Here is a 25,125-nt window from a genome sequence, read left to right on the forward strand (position 1 = left end):
CCCAGTGCGTCAAGTATTTTGAACAGTGGCCTCGTGAAGAGGTTGTAGAGGGTGGGTGCGATGCACGACCCTTGTGAGACCCCACATTGGATGATGGTTGGGTCAGCTGAGGCATGGTCGGAGAAGACCTTCATTGCTCTACCTTGCAAGAAGGAGGTGATCCATTTACAGGCACTAGGGGAGAATTTAGCTGCAGTGGAGGGATGGTGGCAAAGGGTCTTATGGTCCACCAGGACAAAGGCAGCAGAGTTGTCCAGGAGGAGAAGTAGTGCAGGTTTGCCAGCATCTCTTATGTCATCCATCTGGTTTTTAAGATCAAGGAGGGCCGTTTCGGTGCCTTGCCTTGGGCGGAACACTGATTGTCAGAGACCCAAAAGGTGGCTGTCTTCTAGAAATTTTTGTACTTGAACGTAGGCTGCCTTGTCAAGTATTCTAGAAGAAAAGGGACAGTGGTGGTGGGCCTGTAGTTGCCTGGGATCAGGGGGTCTAGGGAAGGATTTTTTAGGAGCGGGTGAACCCAGGCTTCCTTGAGTCCAGCGGGAACATGGCCGGCCTGGAATGAGGCGTTGATAAAGGCAGTAATGAAGGGGGCAAGGGTGGGGGCACAGTCCTTGATGACCTGTGCTGGGCAGGCGTCCCCTTTGCAATTGGTGGGTTTGATGGAGTTGAGGAGGCAGGTAACTTCTGCTAGGGTCATGTCTTTAAATTCAAAGGAGGGGGAAGGAGAGGTGGTGGTGGTTGTGGCGGGAGGTGAACAGTGGCGTTTGTTTTTTATCAGGTTGGAAATGGCCTGTTGGTGTGCAAGGATCTTCCCTTGTAGTGTGTTCAGTTTTGTCAGCATGGCGGATTGAATAGAGTTGCACCAGGCTGTGTCTTTTAGGAGTGTGGGGGGTGGGGATGCGGGAGTCTCAAGTTCTCTGAAAATGGAGAAGATTTCTTTAGTGCAGGATTTGGCATTGATTATTCTGGAGTTGAATGATGAGGCTTTGGCCTTGATGATGGCAGTTTTATATTCAATGGACATGGCCTTGACAGCACCTTTGGTGGTGTTGTTAAGGTTATTTTTCCAGGCATTTAGTGCCACCCTTTTTTTCAGATCTTAGCAGAGATAGATCTTGAGTAAACCAGGCGTTGGCGTGTTTAACTTTCTTAGCTTTTTAAGGGTGAGGGGAGCTACAGCGTCAATTGCCATTGTGGTGGTAGTTATGAAGGCATTGGCAAGTACCTCAGGGTCATTGGAAAAGGGGGGCTGCAGTGCAGGGACCTGGAGGTGTTGGGTGAGATTCTCCTTAGTGAGCTGGCGAGAGCTCCTAGTTAATGCAGCGGGGAGAGGGACAGTTGGTTTAGGGGGTCCAGTAGCGGTAGAGATGTCAAACCGGATGCATAGGTGGTCGGACCATGGAACCTGCATAATCTCTTTGACGAGGACGGTGAAGTTATGGTGGGAGATCCAGTCTAGCATACAGACTTTAGTGTGGGTTGGATCTGAGATGGCTGAGAGTATCGAGTGCTTTTCTAAGGGCAGAGGGAGTCACTAGGGTCATTGAGCCTCAGGTTGAGGTCACCTAGGAGTAGAACATTTGAGGATTTTTTTAGGTTGTCTGAGAGTGCGTGAGTCAGGGCATCTTGAAAATCAGTGGCAGGGCCAGGGGGGCGGTATACCACATGGAAGGCCATAGTGCAATTAGGGGAGAGTTTTAGCTTAAGCTGAAGATGATCAGCGTAATGGCCAAGGTCCCCTTGAATTTCCCTGATAGCAAGGTAATCTTTGGCAATAGCGGAAACCCCGCTGCCTCTTTGGGTGGAGCGGCGGTCTTGCCTGTAGATCAGGTAGCCATCTGGAATTGCAAGTGTGAGAGCTGGGCCTGATGAGGCATTGAGCCAGGTCTCACTGAAGAAGAGAAGGTCAAAGTTGTTGTTTACGATGAGGTTGCGAACATCTAAAGCGTGTGCTGGTATGGATCGAGCGTTGATCAAGGCACATAGTAGAGGGGCGTTGGAGGTGGTAGTGGTGGGATTGCCAGGCAGGGAGGGTGTAATGGAACTTGGGAGGGTGCTTGGTACAGAGACGGATGGCTTGATGGCAGTGGGGGCATAGCATTCATCACATTATCATTGCATGGCTTGGTGGCAGTGGTGGGCATAGCATTCATCACATTATCATTGCATGGCTTAGTGGCAGTGGTGGGCATAGCATTCATCACATTATCATTGCATTGCTTAGTGGCAGTGGTGGGCTTAGAGATCACATTAGTGATTGACGCAATACTAACAGTATAGTGCAGATCATTAACACTAGTAATGCAGGTAGTGTCTGGTATGGTTATCTCTGTGGTGGCAGTGCCTGGGAGTTCAGAGGGAAAAGCAGACAGGGTTTCATGTGCGCTCCACTTGTTGATGGACTCTGTCAATAGCCTCATGTGGCTAAAACCTGTTGTAGAGGGGCTGGTGTGCGACCCCAGTGGTGTGCGCCAGAGTTTGCAGGGGATGTATGAGCGTACGTATGCCCTGTCTGTGGCCACGTTGGAGGATGCCGGGAGTTCTAAGGGGGCATGTTATGACATGGGAGATGAGGTCATGGATCCTCGGGTTCTGGGCGTATAGTGCTGGCAGAATCTCGACCCCATCCGGGCAAGTCTCCTATGCAAGTCGGTATTGGTCGTTGTATGCAATTGGGCAGGCATGTGCGAACCAAGTCGCTGACTTCTCTTAGAGACTAGGCTATTTCCCATAGGTGACATGACATGGATGTGGGTAATGCCCTTCCCTTGAGCTGGCATTGTGGATGCAGTGATCGCGGGCTGCGCGAGCTGCGCGGTCAAGCAGCAGAGAGCTACAGAGAGCGTGCAGCTTGGCCTTTCCTTCTGGCCTTCGCTTCTCTGCGGCTTCGCCTCACGGCTCGCCTCCCCTCCATAAAAGAGAGGAGGGGAGGGGCGGGGAGGATGCATGGACGAATGGCTGAAGCCCAGTAGGGCTTGTTTATAGCTGGTTGCCATGGGGATCATGGCAGTGGCCATTTTAGGGATCGGCGGATCCTCGTGGCATGCCATCTAAGTGCTCTTACTTGTACAGAAGGAATGGACTGTGCGCTTTCTGTTATAATTTGATATAATTGGTGTTGTCATGTGGTATTAAATAATATTGTTTTAAACTTGAGTGCACAAACCCCATGGTGTAACTGGAGGTTTCCCTTTATATTTTTTAATGTGAACTGGTTTTAGAAAGAAGTAGCCAATTATTAAACTGTTTTTAAAAGACTACTGGCGAACTGGAGATGATCTAATCAAACTCTAGAACACAGTGTTGTGATACAATATTACTAAAGGTGTGGAAAGGCAGGGGTAGCCTGTTCTCCTAGATTCTTACACCACCTGGGGGAAGCCACAGCAAGTGACACGGCTCCCCATCAAAATAACAAGAACCAGAACCAGGATTGAGTCGTACGGCAAGGTCACCAGTGAGAACAAGCAGAATGTGAGACAGAGAACCAAAGAAGGTTCTATGCCCACACAAATACTGGTGATGTTCCCTTACAATATGCAAGGTAACCGAGAACCTGGGTGTAATGGGAAACCAAGAGGGAATCTTTATATATTTCTAAAAAGGCATCCCAGTAGAAGTGAGTAAAGCTAGGAAACAAATTTACAAACTTGAAACTGCTCTAATGAAAGAAAGAATGTAATACACGTAACTGAGCGGGTGATCGATATAATTGGCATAGTGGGAGAAACTTGTCTCAGTAGAAAGGAGAATGTTTTAGAAGTAAAGTTAAGAAACTTGAACTGCCTTAATGAAAGGAAGATAATAATTAACATCCATGAGTGGCAGATCAATAGGACAAGGATACTAAAACCCCAGAAAGATGGGAAAAAAGTCAAAGAGTAGATTAGAAGAAATAAAGAATAGGATAAACTGAAAGGCCGAGAAGTCTCTATGATAAGTGCACCACAAGACAAAACAGACCAGGAAAGTCTGAACTATAAGTCTTCAGGTGAACAGAATTATTCAGAAAAGTATGCGTCACCTGCTTAGACAATGCCCCTTAAAATTGAATTCAAGATTAGTCAATGGCAGCCATTTCTGAAGAGGAAAGTACCGTTCAGAGTCTCATTAACAAGCTAAGCAACCATATAATAAATTTCACGAAAGACTGTTTGAAAAGTACATATTGAGAAGGAACTTGAAGATTAAGAAGACAAGTACGGTAAGCACCGATCAGAAGAAGGGATTCATTCTCCTGACTTTAGTTTGTTAGGTTAGTGGTAGAATCAGTTAGCATTAACTTTTGGACAGTTGGCATATTCTTTTTGGACATTCACAGATGACTTTCGAGGACCTTAGGTATTTATAGAGGTAGGGAATACCCCATTGCGGTAGGGATAGTTAGGCTTTCATACTTTATTTAAAAGATATGTCCTCCTAGAGCCTGCATCCTTCTTCTGATCTTCAACACTACCCATCCCTTGGGGATGTAGTGCACCTACCCAGTGCTATGAGTCAGTAAAAAGAGATAAGACCGATTAAGAGAGAAGCAAGAAATGTAGATAGAAATACACTATAACTTTTCTGTTACACTCCGTCGTAAGTCAGCATAGCATTCTAAAAAGCTGTACCTATACCCACACTGGAATGCCTCGCCACTCATATTTTAAAGGTTAACTATTCAATGACTGTCAGCAATCATATTTCAGTAAGTCACACCTCCTCTTAAAGGGTGTGTTCTTCTTTCATTCGGTAGCTTTACACAAACTATGGGCCCCCTCTGTGAGCCCATCCGACCCCACCAACCCAGAAGAAGCTCAGGCCTCGCATACTCCCAGGCTACCTGGCCAACCATGCACGTGCAGTGAGCATGATGAGCATGTTTCTGCAGGTGCATGCCACACTACGTGGAAAATGTGATTCTGTTTTTGAATACAATTTTACATCTATCACCATATGAAGAAACAAAGTGGAATGGTGCCTGTCACTTGGGCCCCAAACATACCAGCTGTCACTGTTCACAGCCAGTAGTATTTATATGTGTATGCCCTTTACGTGTTCATTTTTGGTGTAAAGGGGGCAGACAGCTCCTGAGAGTATGCTAGCATTAAACAAGTCCAGGTCAGTGGTGGCAAGCAAATATTTGTATTGGAGTGGCATTCACATCTAGGAAGAGCTGACTATTTTAGAAGGGTTGGGGGATTCTTCCCCTGAAATTATCTTTAAAATAATATGTTGACATTATGGTTTTTACAGCAAAATGTTTGAGAAGAAAGAGGCAAAAAGACATAGATTTTGCTATTGCTTATTCAGGGTAGTACATGAAAAAATGCATTGAAAGCCATGTCACCAACAGAAGCATTTTACAATATTTTCATAATGTCTGTGTCCAATCATATGACAGCATTATAATTGTAATTCCCTCACACGCAGATATGCCCACAACATATGGCAGCACTGACACTTTGGGCCTCATTACACGGATGGCGGTAATGGTTAACGGTGACCGTTAATGGTAACGGTGACCGTTAACCATTACCGCCTTACTACGAGGTCCCTTAGCGGGTTGGTGCTTTAACGCCTGCTTTTTGCAGGCGTTAAAAACCAACCCGCTAAGGGACCTTGGTGCTAATTAATTAGCACCTTCCCCATTCCCATTATGCCCTATGGGGCAAAAATGGGAATGGGGAAGGGCAGTGGTGGAAGGGGGAATTACCGCCCCGCCAACCTTGGAATGGGGCGGTAATTCCCCCTTCCACCAAGGTGGTGCCGGTATTTTACCGGCATGGACCAAGGTGCTAATAGCACCTTGGTCCATGTGCTAATACCGCCATCCGTGTAATGAGGCCCTTTAAATCGTTTTATTTTTGTGTATTCATTTATTTATGGATATTGCAGGGAAAGAACTGCATTTTGGCACACAAATGCTTACATTGATTTTCAGAGCAGAGGACCAGTGTCCTTAACAATGGGTGAGAGGATTGGATATAAAACCAGATGAGGCAGTTAAGAGCATGATCTAGGACCGGTATAGTGGAGGGAGTGCTAAGGGGGTTTGTTCCACCACAAAGGGCGTGCACTGGCTTGCACTTGCCACACCTCCCAGGAGTCAGTCTCTCTTCATCTTCAGTTCTGCTGGTGCCTCTCCTCTCATGTGGCAATTCTCATTGGGTATTTAACCTCCACACAAATAGGGGTGGGCTAACTCGCTGCTCGTTGATTTTAGGCGTGGACATTGCCCTAGAAGGGACAGATGCCATGCCCGCCATTAGTGTAAGAAGTTGCAAGTTTTTATACAGATCAAATCCCAAATAACCAACACAACTATTAGTTTCCAGAGAAAGGGGAGGATAACATACATCCCGGTTCAGGGATTGTTTGTCTTATAAGGGGGGGAGGTCATACCCAGTGGGATCTCACTTGCCTTGTCCACTATAGGGTGTTACGATTAGTGGGATCCCCTCCCTAGTCCCAAAGTGGGTGTCTCCCCCTTGGGGAGAGGGGGCAAATTCCTTGGATTCATCACAGGTGCGGAAATACTAGACAAAAAGCAAAAAGATGACTAGGTAACAACATAAACAAAATACTTTTTTTTCTCAATGGATAAATGTCTGAGAGATCAACATGGTCAACAGACTGTGCCAAATGTCAAAACACATATATTTGTAAATGCAAGAAAAAGTGTTTACAAATCTCTAACGAGGGGGCTTTCCAATGCGTGTGCTCATTAAAACACTCTGGGGATTCTGAATGTAAAAGAAAATGTCCAAAGTGAAAGTCTGATATTAAAATGTCTATCTGGTTGAAATGTAATGATTTCCAGTAGAAATGCAGCTGTGCTACTTGATGTTACTGTTAAGTACACGTTTTCGCCACACTTCTCTTGGAATTATGATGCATTATATATCGGATTGGTGTTTACTTAGTGAATCTTTAATGGACCATTGGGAAGCATTATGCTTTGCTGATTTTTTTCCTGACGTTTTTTACCTCTATTTTTACCACAGAAAGTAGGCGGAGACTCCCCGCAACCCCCTCTTCGACCTCACCCCCCTTTCTTATACCAAAGCCATACTTACCATCTGTGGTAACAAAAAAAGTGGCAGAAATAATGCATTCGGGAAGGTTGCCATTCGGCAAATGTGAGGAATAGCTCAATTTAGCCTACAGAATATTTGCCAGATGGGAAGAGTAATACATATTTGATATGGTCTGTGAGGCAATAGCATATTCTCCTTTGTATGTTCTTCATTAGAAAGAATGTGAGAAAGAATCCCACTAGGAATGTGGCCTCAGCGCTATAAGGGTCGGCAGTAGTGTGGAAAGTGACCATAATACTTTGTCATGTGTACATAGGCTAAGGATCATGGTTTGCATATTGACTCTATGCCAACAGAGATGGCTGGTACGGAGGGACACTTAGATGGAACATGGCAACCTTTGTCCTGGGATTGTGGTAATCTCACAGCAGAAGATTATTGCTGGTGCCATAGATAGACCAGATCCCAATGCTAATATGCATTTTACGCTCCACTTACTTAAGAAATCACAAGCTGACTTGATAAGTGTTCTAACTTAAAGTAATATTAAATATAACATTACTTACAATTTGAAAATAATGTAGAGAATAGCCCTACAAGATTTACATTAATGTGTCTAAAGCTACAATATTCTGTGCCCAAATTAAGAAGGATAGCATCGAATGAGTGGCTGTAACAATGTTGCATGATTTGAGAAATCTGGTTGATGCGTGGGCAATTGGGCGCCATAATTTCATTACATCTTTTGGATGCATATAACACCATTGATCACCAGACTTTCTTGCATAGGCTTAGTAAAATAGGGGTTCACTGATTTATCCTTGCACTGGATAAAGCATGTCCTTGAAGATCTTGTAGAAGATACCAAATCAATCGCTCAGCGTTCTACGTTAACATCAAAAAGGAGCCGTGTGAGCACCACTGCTATTCAGCATTTACTTGCTGGCTCTGATGAAGTTGTTAAATTTCCGTGGGATGGGATACCTGAAATATATGGATGCTACAGAACTCTTGCCAAAGATGAACCCAAACTTCCGGACCCGAGCACACATTTTACCAAATGCATAATTATGATTTGATAAGTCATTTATAACGCGCCTGCACACAAGTGTTTCTAGGCATGAGCAGACAAGGAAGGGAAGACAAAAGGAGGACACAACAACGATCTTACTAAGCCTTGTGTCATTCAGATCGTGCAAACGCAGGGGATGAGGGGGGCAGGAGGGGGAGAAGTGCCAGGAAGAGAGTGCAAAGGAATTCCTAAGTGCTGTAACGGAGGTGTCTCATAAGTACAGATAGTCAGGGGACTGTAGGGTTGCAGATACAGTTCTAATGTAGCTGGGAGGCCCGGAGGCAGTGCAAAGGTCGTGCAGGAGCCTGGTCCCATAGGTTCAGTGAGTGGCCAGGTAACCAGAATGGGTAGCCGACAGGGGCATCTGCAAGGGAGAGGGAGAGAGAAAGTGGAAGCAAAAAGGAAGGTCTTGAGTTGCTTCCTGAACCTTAGGTGGTCCTGCTGAAGTGTGAGAGCGGTAGGAACGCTGTTCGAGAGGGAGGCCCCAGCGAGGACAGAGATCTAATCTGCACTCTATGCCTGGAGAAGCATCTGAGAGAGTTGGAGGTGGATGAGTGGAGAGCTTGAGAAGGAAGATGCTTAGGAAGGGAAATTTGGATGTAGTGTGAAGCCTTATGGCCAATGCAGAGGGTCTTGAACTTGATCCTTGCAGCAACAGTGAGTCAGTGAGAGATTTCAGGGCTGGGGAGATACGATCCCTGGGCTTGAGGCCAAGGACAAGTCTTTCAGTCCTGTTCTGGATTAGTTGTGGAGGGCAAAGAGTAGAGGCAGGCAGATTTTGAAAGAGGCTGTTGCAGAGCCTAGAGAGGATCAGGGTTCTGGAGACAGTGACCTTCTGGGGGAAAGTGAGAAAAGGAAGAATACCTCTGAGGAGGTGCAGCTGATAGTGTGACTTCTTAGAGACGTCAGAGATGTGAGTAGAGAAGGAGAGGGTGGAGTCGAAGATGACACCAAGGTTCTTAGTCTCACAGGAAGGTGCATGGAGATGGCCTAGGGTGCGCGGCCAGAGTGAGAGAGGGAAGGCGGGAGCAGGTGTCCCAATGAGGAGGATCTCAGTCTTACTGACATTAAGGCAGATATCATTGTAAGCACACCATTACTGATTTGCGGACAGATAGTCATGTATGAGAGAAGTAGCAGAGGAGGCTGAGAGGAGCCTGAAGGAGAGCTGGGTGTCATCGGCATAATACTGAAAGCTAGAACAGATGGTAGAGATGTGGTGGGCAGAGGAGCCAGGTAGTGTTTAAAGAGCCTGGGAGAGAGGTTAGACCCCTGGGGAACACCACATGTTGAGAGAGAGAGATAGAAGAGAGGAACAAACCAAGTTGGACCTGAGAGGGTCAATCTGAGAGGAAGGAGGTCAACCAGGGTATGGCCTGAACAGAGATGCCCAGGTTGCCACAGAGACGATTGAGCAGGATTGTGTGGATGACCGTGTCGAAAGCAGAGGAAAGATCAAGGAAAATGAAGATTGAAGGAACGTTAAAATCTAGATTAAAGAGCAAGTCTTCACGGGTGTTTTGGAGAGCGATTTCCGTGCTCTGAAGCCAGACTGGTGGTCATGGATACAACCACAGATTCAGTATGTAGATTAAGCTGGGAGATGGACAGCTTTTCCAGCAGTTTGCCTAGGAAAGGAGTGATGGAGATCAGGCTGGAGTTTGCCAGAGAGGAAGAAGCTTCTTAAGAAGGGGGTGCGCAAGGGAGTGCTTAAGGGGGGAGGGGAAGGTTCCAGTGGAAAAAGCGTGAATGCAGAAATCGGCCAAGGTCGGAGCAAGGATGTCGCTGTGGTCCTTGATGGTTCTGGAAGAGCAGGGGAGCACCTGCTTTGATGAGACTTTCATAGATCTAGAAACCTCATCGGGAGTGAACAAGGAGAAGGAGGAGGAAGAGGAGATATGGCTGGAGAGAGGCCTGGAATGGGAAAGGGAGCAGAGGTAGAGGAAGAGGAGAGAGTGGACAGGATGTCCTGGGTTTTAGTGGTGAAATGATATTCCAGAGCCGTGCAAAAGGCCTAGGAGCGAACAGGAGAGGTGGACACTGCAGCAGGATTGGCCAGCTCCTTGCAGATTTTAAAAAGTTCAGCCGAATTGTTAGAGGCCACCGAGACATGGGCTTGGGTGTATGCTCTCTTCTTAGAAAGGACAGAGAGTTTGTATTGTCTTTGGAGTAGGCCAGTTTGTCAGAGGATGAGCCTTATGGCCCCACTTCCTCTCAGCCACCCTACACGTGCGCTTAAGGTTGGCGAGGTCGGAATCGTACCAAGAGTTTCACTTGGATGCAGGCTTCAAAGAAGGTTCTCATGACAGAGGCAAGGACATCCAGAGTGTTAGAGATTGAGAGGTGCAGGTTGGAGAGGGCTGTGCCAGAGTGTGAGTCAGCCAAAGGTGTAGGAGGAGGAGAGAAAGTAGCAGCGAAAGCCCCACTAACGCATGCACATGGGCCACATAACTGAGAAGGTGGGTGGCAGTGCTGGGGCTTAGCCTCAGGGCATGAGAGCGACAGGTGAGAGCAGAGATGAAAGTGGTCAGTACAAGAGAAAGGAAAGGTTGAAGTGGGGAAGGTCTGACAAGATCAGAACATCCAGGGTGTGCCCTGTACAGTGAGTTTGGCCAGAGGGAAGAAGACAGTGAGAGATAGAGAGTCACAGAGGTTGCAAAAGAGCCCAGAGGAGGGGCTAGAAGCATCCAAGTGGATGTTGAGGTCTGCAAAGAGGGGAAGTTGAGACGTGGAGGCAAAGAGAGAGAAGAGGTCAGCCCACTCAGAGAGGAAAAGGGCAACTTGGCCAGGTGGCTTGTAGATGGTGGCCACAGTGAAAAAGAAGACAGGAACGATAGAGAGCCTGCAGACCAGGCCTTCAAAGGAGGAGTAGGCCTGCATAGGAATGACAAAGCAGGGATCCATTCTGGGAGGATCAGGGCTACTCCTCCTCCAGGTTAGTTGGTTCTGGGTTTCGGAGAGGATCTTGTAGCCAACAGGGAGTAGAGTGTCGACACTCATGACAGACCTCGATGTGAACCAAGTCTCTGTGAGACCGAGTACATCCAAATCAAGCTCTTTGTGGAGACGGCAGATGTCCAAGGAGTGTTTGACTGTAGAGCGAGAGTTAATAGTAGCAATGGGGAACAGTTTGCCACCTTTGCAAGATTTCTGTGGAGGGTAGATGCATGACATACGCCCTGCAGAAGTGTTTGAGGGGCCTGAGAATGTGCAGGGAGGAAAGAGGAGATGGCAGAGAGGAAGAAGAGGGTCCCAGAGAGGTGGCAGAGGAAACAGAAGGCAGAGTGGCCAGAGAAGCAGCAGAGGGTGCAAGAGAGGTGGCTGAGGAAGGAGGCGGCAGGGCAGCCAAAGAAGCAGCAGAGAGTGCTCACGAGGGGGCAGTGGAAGGAGGCAGCAGAGGAGCCAGAGGGGTATGTAGGAGTAGCAGGAGAAGGAAGGAAGTTGATAAGAAGCAGGAAGCATCTATTGAAAAGGAGAAGATTGGCCTCAGGGCCCAGTACCAAGACAGTGCCATATAAGTAGACATTAATGATGATCTTGGAGGAGTGTAAGAGGGACAGGAGGGCCTTCCAGTGGGTGCCACCATTTATGGGAGAGGAGAAAAAAGGAGAGCGAACAGAGACCATATGTGGAGTCCATTTACTGTGAGAGGAAATGACAAAGAGGATGTCGGTGAGGGTCTTTCTGCAGGAAGGTATCCGCGTTAGGGAGCCCTTGGTTGGAGAACAGGATGTCCCTTTTGAGCATCTTCCTACCAGACTTAGTGAAAGGGACAGGATAGTCGATAGAATAGCAGTTAGAGAAGATATGAGAGACAGAGAGCACCATAGAGGGTGCAGGCATAGACTAAGGGTAAGGGGGCAGCCCAAGCCAGAGGGATAGGGGATCACACACTAGGGGCAAACAGGATGAAGGCAAATGGGAGTTACACACAATGGAGGGGGCAACAGTAAATGTAGCACAAAACAAAAACATTGGAACCTTTCAGGGCCCTAGCGTGAGTGGAGAAAAACAGTGCAAGCAACAAATGTACGCTACAATGGCACTTCAAGGGGGTGAGAATGCAAGTGCATAACAGAATAAATAGCTGGTAGTCCTAGGGGACCTAGAGCGGAAGAAAAGAATGCATACGATGCAGCATTTCACAACCCTGCAGCCTTATCTTGCAAGAGCCTTTTCATTTATCTCCTTGATGGTAGTTACCAAACTGTAACTGTATGCCTCCAAAGAGAGATTTTGATAGTGGGAGATTCGGATCAAGATTATGCAACAACAATAGGGCATTCTAGTCAGGATCCCAACCCCATACTGCAGCAGCGCATATACAGATGCTGTTAATCCTCATGTACTCTACCCTCACTCACGAGTCAGCGGTTTATCCATCATTTAAGACTGGATTTCACTCAATGTAACTACTCAGAGATATTTTTCCATATGTAAAAATCATATAGATCATGCTGACTTTGTCCATAATGACAGCATGCATAGAATAAGCAAATGGTATTCTGGGTCTTTTGGCTTACCAAATAAAGTGCCTTTAAATCTACAAACTGCAATGACTAATCACCATGATAGGTCACAGAGACATAGGGCCTCATTACGAGGTAGGTGGTAAGGGATTACCGGCACCGATAAGGACACTGGTGCCGGTAATCCCTTCCCACCCTATTCCGAGGTCCCTTAGCGGGGTCCCTTCCTTAACGCCTGGTTTTACCAGCCGTTATGGAAGGGACCCATTAAGGGACTTCAGAGCTAATAACGGTACCGCAAATTGTGGTACCGTTATTAGCTCCATCCCCATTTCCATTGAGCCCTAAGGGGGCTCGAATGGGAATGGGGAATGGTTCCCGGAATGGTTGGATTGACCCAGAAAGTCCCTATTTAGGGAACCCCGACCCGGAATGCGGTAAGGGGCTAACAGCACCATGGCTACCTCCTACCTCGTAATGAGGCCCATAGTATCCAAGGCACTTAGTTGCTTGTACAATAAAGTATAACTTATACTGCCCCATGTCTACACATCAGACATTCTATAATACTCGTCCAAAATGTGTCACATACGTATTCAAGCACGTCTGTTCCATAACGTGTCGCAGACTGCCTTAATAAACATGCAAGCCCGATAGAAGGCTCAAGGGCTTTTATTAACAAGTCTTTCTTATCTGCGAGAAGGGTTTTATGAAGCTCTAGGATAATTTTGCTAAGACATTCTTCTAAATGGCCCATTCACTTCCTAAACTTGCCCAATGTCAGCATGAACACTAATGACCAGTAACCCTTACTACATAAGCTATGCTCTCAAACAATGTAGGACCTAAAAGCTAAAGCCTTATCTACCTTACTCCCTCCAGGCCTTACTAACAGTCTTACTACTCTAGCGTGCCCCAAATGATGCTAATGATTTCAGATGGTGCCTTGGTTGTCTCAACCACTCCCCCCTTTGCTCTCATCTCTCTGATGTAATGTCTCCTTACTCGTTGCTCCTCCTCCTCCCTCTCTCATCTTCCTACCCCCTATTCTCCTACTTTTCACCTGCCTTGTTCTTCTAACTTTTCTCTCCTTGTCTTCTCCTACCTCTTCTCTCCACTCCCCTCTGATCATATCACACTCCTCTTTCCTCTTCTCCATCAATTGCTGTTGTCCTCCAACTAATCTTACAGCTCCTCTCTCACCTTCTCTCTCCCTTTACCGTTCACCTCTCTCACTACAACATCCACACCTCTCTCACATTCACCCTAAACACTCACCACCACTCTAACTCTTACACCTACTCCAATGCCACTCACTCTCACAAAGACTCTCACAATCACAGCTTCACTCTTGTCAGGGTGCCACTCCCTCTCAGACACAATACATCACCTGTACAACTATTTAATTTCTCCACAGGCTCTTCAGCACTCCACCTTCTGTCCTTCTCCTGGTCTCTTGGTCTGCCTCCACACCACCTGACCTCACCTGAACACTATTCACTCTTTATGTCTCAATCTAATTCTGCCTTTTTTTCAAAGTTTGGGTTATTGTGGTGTAATGCTACATAAGCCCTTCGTAGTCCCGCTCCCTCAGCAGATCCACATCGCACTCATTTCAAGCTGTGTTGAGTAATGCGTTCTGTGTCAGACAGGTGTCGGAGCCTAGAATCTGTAGTGAAGCCATTGTCTATCTCTGGCCATTTGCTGATATTGCATAGGACAGGCACTGGCACTCCAGATGCTGTTGGGACGTCACTGGCCCCAATTGCAGTTCGCTTGGCTCACTCTGTACTGCAGTGCATGTTTGTCCTAGTAGTTTTGCAATTAAGAAAAGCGAACTCAAGTCAGAATTGATGTTGCATGGAATTGGGTAATTGAAAGTGGCTCCAATCTTTTCATGCATGGCACATTTAGGGGGTTCAGGGATTAGGGCCCGCCAAACTCCCTTTCCTGACCCCTGGGGTAGGACTGGCTCTGGCATGTGTCCTGATAGGCCTCCTATCCGAGGCTGTGATGGGGTCCTGACCCACCCCACCCCCCGACATGGTAAAGCCCCATGAACCTGTCACAGGGCACAGGTCTCTGGAATAATATTCATATAATCCTGACGAGCACTGCTGGCTCATGCAATGCTTTGTGATTCCAGCTTGCAAATGTCTCTGTTTAGCTCAACCAATGCCAGTTGTGCTCAGCACCATTAGTGAGAAGCCACCCCACAGTTGCTGCTCTATAGAAAAGTAAAAAAGAAATACGTAACTAGATAAATGCTAATTAAGTCTCAAGAGTTCCAGCCTGCTGCTAGAGTATCAGCATTCCAGAGACATCATGTTATGCAGTCATCATTGCTAACTAATTCAGTCAATGTAGAATGCTTTGCAATGTGTGCCCACATCCTAGAAACCATTTGCAAGTTGTTGCCATGTAATACATGATAAGACCAGGTACTCACATCTAATGCCACATCATATGGCAGATATCGTTATCATGCTCCATGCTTGCCAATATATGCTAATTTACTTAAGAAATTGGCAGCTATTGCCAATGAAAGTCAGGTATTCACACCCATTTAATTATATTGGGGCAGGAGTGTTCATGTGCATGACAATGTGAGCGCTTGTGCCTATAAAACGACTGCCAACATGTGTATAAGGTTGCTGCTCAATTCTTCTATCATAGGTTCAATAAAAACACAACCACGGGCATTCGACACATGCACACCGGTAACAACTGAGCATTTACCACCTTGGCCTGGCGAAAGTTCACTCTCCCCAAAAGCTTTAGTTGGATGGGCATTCATTGCCCAACTCAACTCCTAATTCACAACAGACTGATTTACCAGAGCTAGAGTGTTTTTTTTTATTTGATTGTGTTTTTTATAATGTGCCTAATACCATACTTGAGTTCGGTTCCTAAGGACGGTTCCGGGATTCAAACCTCTGTTGTTTTGCTTGCTTCCAAGACCATTGTGTTGCCTCTGTGATATCCTCTGTTGGGTTCCATGTCATTTCATCGCGGGATGTTTTTTCATGGGGTTTTTTAATGCAAATCTTTTTACGAAAAACACCATCGCATTTTTTTAAATATATATATAATTTGGTAACCCCCCATTAAAAATTCAATGTGTTTTTTCATAGAAAAATTCACGGTAAAAAAACCAGCAAAGAAACATCCCACGATTAAAAGACGCTGTACCCTCCGTTGGGTTGTCATACAATGTATTCCCATATAACAGGAATGCATTATCTGCACAGTGTGAATCAACAACATCAACACCAAGGAAAGTAAGGAATCTGCATGATCGAACATCTGCTGGCATGTTAATTGTCCTTGTAGTGCTTCAACTGATGGACAGATGTTAAGTACCATTATCGCTGGCAGTATACGTATGAACACAATATTCGGCAAGACCTGAAGTGTTAAGAGTACAGATCTCTGGCGAATAAGAAGTTCATTCATGTTCTATTGCCATTGGAATGGGGGCATTGGCCTATGTGATGTATCCTTCCTATTTGAATTGGTGCATTCATTTTTTATTAGCATTGCAAAAGTTAAACATGAGGGTACAGCATTGTGTATCGTTATTTGTTGCTTTCTTGCTTTTGTGTATTTTTCCTATTACCATGGGTCAATATAATTAATGTTGCAGTATGTTTTATTTCTTTAGCACCAACACGTTATCTACATTGGGACAGTAAAACAAGCCTGTCACCTGCAACGAGCCCCCACATCCCAGCTTCTTGTTCATAGATGCACAGTATCTCGTATTGTATTGTATTCGTCATTTATGTAGCACGCTTTTCCCATATGTGTGGCCTTAATGCGCTTTGTGGCTGGAATGCCTTCGGAGAGTTATATTTTAAGATGGGTGTGTGCATTTTGGCAGGTGAGGACTTAGGTGGGCTGGCTAGGCTCCAGTAAGCAGCCCGGAGGTCAGGAACATGTGCGGGTGCTGTTGGTGTTTTAGGATAGAGTGCTAGTGCTGGAGACTCGATGTGTGACCAACTAGAACGAAATTTCTTTTGTAGGTTGTCGCTGTATACTAATGGCAGAGGTGTTGAGGTACGCCAGTGGTTTCAGTGTGGACTTCTAAGCTAGCTGCTAGACTGGAATTGCATAGCCATAGCTGCATTATATCAGATAGTGTTAGCCTTCGATATCTGTTCCTAGTTCCAATGCTATTGGCTGGTTTCGACAGTTGGGGCCTACCTAGATTGAATCTGAACAGTGGGAGAGGGGCCCAGAGGGACGGGGAGGGATTTACGGTCATCCGGGGCGAAGGGGGGGAATTTATAATGATCTGCCACTCCGAACATGGCTGGCATCCATGGAGGTAGAATCTTCAAAAGACTGCCTATCCAGTGGTAGTATTGGAACTTCCCAAAAAAAGTGTGCCTTTTAAGAAAAATTGGGCCTCATCACGAGCATGGCGGTAGCTGTGCCTGTATGGCAGGCACAGCTACCGCCATGCTCGCTACCGGCACCACCTCCCGCGATTGGGCAATAACCGGCCCATTATGAGATAAATGGGCCGGTAATTGCCCATTCTTGGGAGGTGGTAATGCCCGGCTCCCGATTCCTGTTCTTCCCGATAGGACACAATGGGTGTCAGGAGCATGGTTGCACTGGCACCATTCATAACGTGAAGGCGGGCTGTCAGGAACCCGCAAGCAGAACTCGTAATGTGGCGGCCCGGTATGAACGGTGCCTTGCCGGCACAGTTCATACCGTGGCCACCACTATTGTAATGAGGCCCATTGTCAAAAAATAGCATTATGAACGGCAGAGTTCAAGTGACAAGTATAAATGAAATGGGCACTGGTTGAGGCTAAAACAGGTGATACGATGACCACCTCCATCACCAGCAAATATCCACTACTGTTTTCACACACAGACCTTTCACTGTCATCATTTGTTCACCCTCCTCCCCTAGACACCCCACAAAGGACTCCTTCCCCAGCCTTTCCTGCCGTCCACCCCTCCACCCTCAAATTTAAGTGCAGCATGCCTCCCACTTTTTCATTTCCACACTTTTCACCATCATCTCACTGCACTCCACTGATCAATTTGTAAATACAACACAACATAAATTGTTGAAATCTCTGTGTGATTTTCCCTCTCTGTCAGACATGTTGGAAATAAAATAAGTTGAAAATGGGCACAAAGTGACATGATATCACCACCTCCCTGCTGCCCATTTTTCACACATGCCACATAAATACCATTTTAAGAAGAAGTACAGCCATAGCCCCACCCAACTGCACCATACCCCCTCTCTATAATGACTGTTCGTCCAAAGTGAACTGGATATGGGAGAGTGGCCCGATGTGATTACAGTTGTATTGTTCAAATAGCATACCATGAAATGCATTGTGTGAATAAACTTGCCGCTGTCACTGGTCTCTACTCCACTGTGGGAGGCAAAGGGCATTCAATAACTAACTTCAGAATCAATGGGGTCACGACTAAAGGGTATTTGCATGTGGTTCTTTATTTATTTCTTAATTGTTGCTTATAAGTAGTCCAACACTCTGGCAGCCGAGCAGTGATTACCTCACCCCTACCCGCTGTCCCAGGTTCCGATGTTAGTCCCCTACTTGGAAAGTCCTGATACCGACTGTCCCAGTTATGAACCCATCCCACGGTGGCAGCGTTCCACTTAAGGGTTCACCTCTTCTCAGGACCACACACCCCTTTCTCTTCTGCAGGTTCATCTGCTCCCTCAGCGGCAGCGTTGCGTTCTGCAATGCACTTTCCACCTTTCTCCCCAACATCCCTTATAATCTTCCATAGGCTCACCTACTTCCTCATTGGCGGTGTTCTACATGGCACTTTCTCCCTTTCTCCCCAATGTCGCCTGCAATCTTCACCAGGCTCACCTGCTCCCTCGTTGACGGCATTCTGCATGGCTTCATTAACTTGTTCATCCATCACTCCATTCCGCTGCTGCGTCCGCTCACGTTGGTCCTCCGGTACCGTTTCCCCGGGCTGGCTAATAAGCCCAAACGAACGCCTCTTCCGCACCGCTACCTGCAACCTCCTCCGTCCCTCAAGGCATGTTCGCTCCCTCTTAGCAGGTCTCTTCCTCCTTTTGAAAAAAGACAGAACAAAACATATTAATCCAACTCTGCCTCTCTCCGCACCTGGGCTCACACCTGACAGACCTTCATTCTCGTAACTGTCTTGCGCACTCAATTAACTTCTTCCTTCCCTGCGTGCCGCAGACTGTACTCCCTCGGTTTTCACTGTCACTTCCTCACAGGGCCTGATTTACCAAACAATTTAACAGGGTAAAGTCCCATTGAAAACATTTTTGTGAATCAAACTCAATGTTTTTTATTCCTTAACATTTTTAATATTTATATTATTATTTTCTTTTGTTGCAAATATTTTTTTTCAGACAGAATTACTTTGTGCTCCACTCACTTCCGACAATTATATGGTATGATATGATATGATGTGGCTTTTATAATGCACCTGTACACAAGTGCTTCTAAGCGCAACAAGACAAGGAGAGGGAAACAAAGGGAGGACAAAATGTTACTAGGCCTTGTGTCATGCCGTTCACGCAAGTGCCTGGAAGAGGGAAGGGGGGAAGTGCTGGGGGGAGGGGAAGGGGGAAGTGCAGTTAACTCGCAAGTGCAGCCAGCAGGTGGCTCATAAGTGCAGAGAAAGGGGACTCTAGGGTTGCAGATACAGACCCTTAAGTGCTGGGAAGCCTGGAGGCAGTGCAAGGGCAACTGGACATGGAGGAGCATGGCTCTGAGTTCAGAGAGTGACCAGTTGACCAGTGAGTTGCTTCTGAACCCAGAGGTGGTTCTGATCAAGTTTGAGAGAGGCAGTGAGGCTGTTCCCGAAGAAGGCCCCAGCTGAGGAGATACATCTGCCCCCTGTTCTCTGCTTAGAGAAGGATCTGACCCTCAGAGAATTGGAGGTGGCTGAGTGGAGAGCTCGAGAAGGAAGATGTTTCGGAAGAGAAAATTGGAGGTAGAGTGGTCCCAGGCCCCAGAAAGCCTTATGGACGATACAGAGAGTCTTGAAATTGATCCTTGCAGCCACAGGGAGACAGTGAAGAGATTTCAGGGCCCAATGTTACTGAATATAACATTGGGGGGGGGGGGTCAATCCAGATATCAAAATTGTCTGCTCTATGCAGTCAATACCCTTTTCATCTGTTGTGATGCTGCTCTGCTGCTCCATTCATAATAATTAACCACAATAAACCTATGAGTGTGGTGGTGTGTCATTTTTATTGGGCCCTATAGTTGAATCTCATCCCTTTCCCCATCCTAAACTGGATTCTCTGTCACCCCAATTGACTGGACAACCCCTATGAGACCTCAACTCTTGGTTGTACTACCCATGAAAGCTTCCTAGAGTCATCAGCCGAGTAAAGCTTTGCATGGCCTTCATTCCCTAGGAGATTGATCCTGTCCAATGATTGACTCATTATGTTTTATTTAGTATGCCCTATTCATTTGCAAATACATGGATACAAGTTATGTTGTTCAACACAGGACTGAATATGTGTCTCTGCCCTAATGATAACTGGTAGGTCTTGCTTAACATGGTCAATTATTCTACAGCAAACATCTTGTGAATGTACCACTTGCAACAAATGTTTGAAGCAACACAGTAGCTCTGCCTTGTTCAGCCATTGAGCTGTATCCAAACCTTTTCTATTGGATTAAAGACTATTGACTCTCCATAAATCCCACAACTGAGGAATGTTTTGGATTATTGTCCACAATTATTCTGAGTTGTTGGGTGCCCTGGATGTATTACATTGTCACTTGCGAGACCAAAGCCCCACACATAATGTTCTCCTTGCAGAAGGTTGTATCCATGATTCCATCAAAGATGACTATCGAGCATGGCTGAGCCATGCTTTCAGATGTCTCCAGAGCATGGACTTCTTAGACAGGTTCCCTCTCTCGCAATATTATGAAGCTGTTCTAGCAATGGATGTTTTATCAGTTAAGAGCACATCTCTAAAGACTTCTTATTCCCCATCAGTGATCGAAAACGACTGCCTCAAACATAACAAAATCCCGCCATTACTGTGTTGCACTGTAGACAAAGAATGGTTAGAGCTCCATTGCATCTCCTCCTCGGTGCAGCAGGGCTCATCAACTCTCCCTACATAACACCATAGATGTACTGTGCATAGAAAGCACCTAACCAACATAAAGTTGTCCCCCCTCCTTAATTCATCAAGACAGCTTTAATGCCTGAATCAAGTCGCAGTCAGCCATTTCCAAACAGCAAATCACTGAGCATGGAATGAGACATGTAATCAATGATCTGACAGACACCTAAAAGTACAGAACAATAAAGGGCAGGATACTGTGGTGTTCCTATACACATTTAAGATGCACAGTACAGTAAGTGCTCTCCCTCCTACAACTTTCCATAAACCACTCTACAGTACACACTCATCTCTATGGTGTGTGTTTTTCCTCTTAGTATGATAGTGGGTGGGAGTTTGCACAAGGGAAGCTAGGGAAGTTCCAAGCGTTCATGAATTGCATCTGTGGTCCAATGATCATAGGCATGGCTCAGTAACAGAAACGTGGAGTATACAGTGTTAACATAGCGCACTTCTAGCTGTATGGGGCAGGAGGAGGAAAAGGTTACAAGGTGTTGACAAGTCTGTAGTTTAGTTATTTTATAGACTAAAAGGTTGTGTACAGCCATCATAGTCAGTGCCTGAATAGTCAGGGGCAACGGACTTTTGCATCCCGTATAAACAAACATGCCCATCTGAAAACGTATTAATTAACACCTTTTCAGATGCCCAACCCTGCACTGTGAACTCTACAAGAGCTTGAGAGGTTAAGGCATGACGTCATATCAGTGGGAAGCACTAATCAGCAATACAATAGCATTTGGACAAATGGATACGAAGGGGAAAACAAAAAAAAACAAAAAATAACAACATTGAACTTGATGAATCCCGAAGCCACTCCCTTTGTTAAGTAGAGTGCTCAAACCTCTGAACTACAGATGCTTTGTTCACGAGTCTATAAAACTATAGTTACGCGTCAGCACAGCAAACCACTATACTGTGCAAAAATGTGTTCTTTATTAGAGTTCCCTGTTGAGTACAGTTATGAAGTCTAGCACAATTTGATAAGTTGCAGAATGTGGAATGTTGCATCTTATTTACTTTATAATTAAAATACTGCTCCTGCTAATCTCACTACACTGATAATACAGCAGTATGCTTTTCCATATATCTGCCAAATGGTTCTATGTGATGTTTAATCCTAAATAAATCAAACAACAAAAAACTAGCAATTCAGCTGGATGGCGCTACCAACGTTGTGAGGTTGATTTCTCCACCAAGTAAATGCCACTGGTCATCTGTGAGGGGGTGGAGGGTGGTATCTGAACCTGAACACTTGATGGATTGATGGAATACTTGCTGACAGATCTCCTATGCTTCCAAAGCCTTGATCTTGAGGGGTCCCTGATTCTAGTCTCTATTCATGTATCCTTTTGTGCAAAATTGAAATACCTTTCTGCAACTAATCAGGTTATTAGTATCACATTTTAATGTGGACTGTGCCTTGGCCTCTTAGGCCATAGCATACACATGAAAGAGAGCGTTGCACTCAGCTTGTTTTCTTTCACAAGTTGAGTGCTGAAACTACACCATAAGAACGCTATGATCATGAAGCCTGCCCAAGTGTAAATAGCTTAGGAAAAGGGTGCTTTGTCACCATACAACACCCTGTAATCTGGCTATCATATTATTATTATTATTATTATTATTATTATTATATTTATTGAGGGGGAAGAATCCAGTGAAGGAAGCAGAGTAAAAGGGAGGGGACAGCTACTGGGGTCCGGGGGGCGGGTATGGGCAATTGGCAGGAGGGGATCTACAAGCAACCAGGGGAGGAGACAGCAGGGAGCAGATCACCGAGTCTAAGGTAGGGTGGGGAGTGTATAGTCTGTGAACCACCTAGGTGTTATGCCATTCATGTGGATGGCATTCAGTGAGTTCTGCATTAAAGTGGATCATGTGACAAGTTGGGTACAGCGAAAATCCTGCACATGCACAGTAAAGTTTGTGTCTAGAGCCACACTGGGAAGGGATGGGAGAGGTGCACTTAGTTTGTCTTTGGGCCCATCAGCGATGGAGAACAACATAAATAAATGTGCCAAGGGCTGCTTGCTTTGACAAAGGGCCTTGAATCACAGAAAAGAGTCCATTCCATGTGAGGCGATATTAGAAATGTTGATGGCAGGTGCGTCAGCAAGTAAAGTTGGGCAGTAAGGACCTCCATTCCAAATAACATCCTTTATATGTAATAGGCACAATGTTTGATTTGCAGTACTGCAACTTTTCAGACAGTTTTTGGGCCTGATTTACTAAAAGATTTCCTATGGGATTATGCTATTGGAAAATGCTTTTGTAAATCAGGCCCATAGTCTTGTTCATGTTGTGGCCTAGTCATGTATTGTTGATGGATTGGAAAGGCATGTCAAGAAACATACCTATAGGTCATATTCGCCAGTTTTTCTTATGATATTAATAAGGGCAAATGGCAGATAACTATCAAACCAAAGCGCCTAAAGATCCATCTCTTCAATTCATTTTATGCAAATGTACCTAATGTGTCTGTAACTGCGCCTAGATGACCCCCGGGCTGTGTCCGCTCCTACAAAAGAAAAATAAAAAATAAATGCTAAATCCTTTTTACATAGAATCTCAACTATTTCAAAAATGAATAGACCAACTCCTTTTTGACTTCAATTGGACCGATTACCAACGAAATTCCATTTAAGTGCGTTTTATTGGATTTTCTTTGGTCTTTTTGTCTGTTCTTGTTTTGCAGTGTAGTTTTCCAGATTCTACTAAGATCCTGTGTTGTTGTTTTCCTCTTTTCACAGCTCTTAAACGCAGCTATACGTGTGCCGTGTGCACCGTTACCCTAAACTCGGTAGAGCAGTATCACGCACACCTGCAGGGTTCCAAACACCAAGCAAAGTAAGTATGGCTTGTGCTGTGTTGTGTTTTGGCTGCCGCCGCCAGCGGTCTTGTTTTTGTCTATGCAAACTACATTGTGCTATGAAAGCTGAAAAGGAGGTTGCCCAGGAACTGTTTGTTTTGATCTTGGGAGCACACAGAGCGCAACCATCCATGGCTCAGCAGGATGGCAAATTACAATGTCAGTGCATCAATGCAGAATTATGTGTTCAGAGAAAATGCAATATTGCCATCCTTTATAAACACATTAAGCTGTCAAACTGGAAGCAAAATATGCCTTTTGTGTTTTATGAAATTGTCATGTTTCAAACACTAAATGCAATCGGTGTAAATTGTAGAATGTTGCCAATTAATGGGACTCTCCTCTTATTCCATTACAATGTGAGCTGTGCAAAAAAACACTCGGTTTTTGTTGAGGCTCATATGTTAGACAGTATATCCGATTAACTTGGTGATTATTGCCTTGGCTGTGAATTGTTCTGTTTGTTTTTTTATTCTTCCAAATTCACATTCAAACAAAATAAAACTTTGATAATAACAGTTAGGAGACGTCAGAAACTGTTTGAGTGTTTTAGGGACATACACCTGTTTCCTTATGTGAATAATCCTGTGGACAAATGCTGCACTGATGCAGAATCCAGGATCTCGCTAGCAACAGGCTTCGATGGACATTGTGGACGTCCCACAGTTCACTATTTGTCTGTCAGTCTAGAAAACAGGAGGACTGTTACACATTAGCAGCCGAGGATGGGGAGAAGATTGGTGGGAGGGGGGCAAAATCAAGTTGCTTAGATCGCAGGCTGAATCTACTGTTTCATGCCCGCAATATGAGGAAGCGGGTTACGTTGTCCTATCATCGACGGGTGTTTTTCGAATAGTTTTTGCCGAAAAAACACATCCAATTTCTTTTTGGGGGGGTCGGAAAGGGCATATAAGTGGTTGGGGGATCGGGAACAGATAAAATAGGTGGAGGAGGAGGGACTTGGGTGGGGAAACCCCCCATGAATAACAAAAAAAAAAAAACATTTTGATGAGTTTTTTCAGTAAATATTGTTTGGAAAAATACCCGTCGAAAAAACGGGTGTTGATGATATGGCATAGAACTGGAAGATGACTGCTGCTCGTTCATTGGGACCCCATCACTCGGTATTGTACGAAATTACCTAATGCAAAAAGTCTGACCCCCCAAAAGTCTTACCCCCATTTTTCTGCAGATATATATGTGGGGGGGTAAAGTTAACATAAATATATAGGGATAAGGTGGGGGGTGCTGGGGGGTCTCCTCCCACATATATATTTGCGTAAAAATGAAAAAATGAAAGAAATAATTCAGACTTTTGGTAGTCGGACTTTTGCATTCGGTCATTTCACGCAGATCCCATCACTCAACCGCCACATGCCTCTTCCATCTGTTTTTCACTCCTGAGTGTCCTTTCAATTGCATTAAATACACATACTTGATGCACGATATGTTCCTTGCTCCTGTCGTGCCGCCTTTATCGATTAAGCGGCCATATGGAAAAGAGCATTTGAGGTTCTCGGCAGAGCTCTTCTCTCTTTTTTTCT

The 25,125-nt window shown here is 45.5% G+C and overlaps 1 protein-coding gene across 4 annotated transcripts in view; it reads left to right on the forward strand.

Annotated features, from left to right (window-relative positions):
• Window positions 1-25,125, forward strand: part of ZMAT4 (zinc finger matrin-type 4) — a 2,593,958-nt gene that overhangs the window by 2,203,554 nt on the left and 365,279 nt on the right. For all 4 annotated transcript variants that reach the window (XM_069617629.1, XM_069617626.1, XM_069617628.1 and 1 more), the window contains one exon: window positions 23,463-23,559. In XM_069617629.1, coding sequence (XP_069473730.1) covers window positions 23,463-23,559 — 97 coding nt within the window. The remainder of the gene's footprint in view (window positions 1-23,462; window positions 23,560-25,125) is intronic.

Source organism: Ambystoma mexicanum, chromosome 10 (genome assembly GCF_040938575.1).
Source record: "Ambystoma mexicanum isolate Mex_15411 chromosome 10, UKY_AmexF1_1, whole genome shotgun sequence".
Classification (NCBI taxonomy): domain Eukaryota; kingdom Metazoa; phylum Chordata; class Amphibia; order Caudata; family Ambystomatidae; genus Ambystoma; species Ambystoma mexicanum.